Source organism: Myotis brandtii, unplaced genomic scaffold (assembly GCF_000412655.1).
Source record: "Myotis brandtii unplaced genomic scaffold, ASM41265v1 scaffold693, whole genome shotgun sequence".
Taxonomy (NCBI): Eukaryota; Metazoa; Chordata; class Mammalia; order Chiroptera; family Vespertilionidae; genus Myotis; species Myotis brandtii.
This window is the reverse complement of record NW_005370710.1, coordinates 2,170,500-2,171,124: the sequence shown is the minus strand read 5'-3', so window position 1 is coordinate 2,171,124 and position 625 is coordinate 2,170,500. Positions and strand designations below refer to the sequence as shown.

Below are 625 nucleotides of genomic sequence, written 5' to 3'. Positions count from 1 at the left end.
CGCCTCTAGTCCCTCTCCCCGTTAGGAGGCCCGGGAATTCCCCCTTCTTTCCTCCCATTCACACCTCCGGAGCTCAGCGTAGCCAGTAGCCGTGGGCCTGCCAGGAGCATTTATTGAGTGCCTGCTGTATGCCAGGGGCCTCGGCCCCTCTGCAGAGCGAGGCAGGCTGGGGCATCCCAGGCAGAGGGCACGGTGAAGGCGGGGCTGGGTGTGCTGGCTGCCCCCCCACTTCTCCGCCCCCCTACTCGGCCGTGGTGGGGCCCCGGCAGAAGTTTCGGTTGTAGAAGTGGTGGTTGTCCCTGGTCAGGGCCACGCCCAGCTGGGCCCAGAAGCTACTCTGGCCGCTGGGCTGTTGGGGCCAGAGGAGGACGCTCCGGCGGCAGAGGCGCTGGCGGAGCCTCACGTAGCGGGAGCGGTGGGCGTCGGGGCTCAGGATGGCCAGCACCACCACGTCCTTGCGGTCCTCCAGCAGGCGCTGCTGGGCCAGCAGGAAGCTGGCGCGCAGGAGGCCGCTGACGTGGTCTGTGTGGGCCAGCACGAACAGCGTCTTGCGGCTGCTGTAGACCGAGGCCCACAGGTTCTCGAAGAGCGTCTTGCCGGGCAGCCAGTCCCGCTCCTCCAGGCA

At 68.5% G+C, this 625-nt stretch overlaps 1 protein-coding gene across 1 annotated transcript in view; it reads right to left on the bottom strand.

Moving 5' to 3' along the window:
- Positions 1-6: 6 nt before the first annotated feature.
- TLR9 (toll-like receptor 9) overlaps positions 7-625 on the bottom strand; it is a 4,321-nt gene continuing 3,702 nt past the window's right edge. The window contains exon 3 of the mRNA XM_014529721.1: positions 7-625. Coding sequence (XP_014385207.1) covers positions 242-625 — 384 coding nt within the window. The 3' untranslated portion in view covers positions 7-241.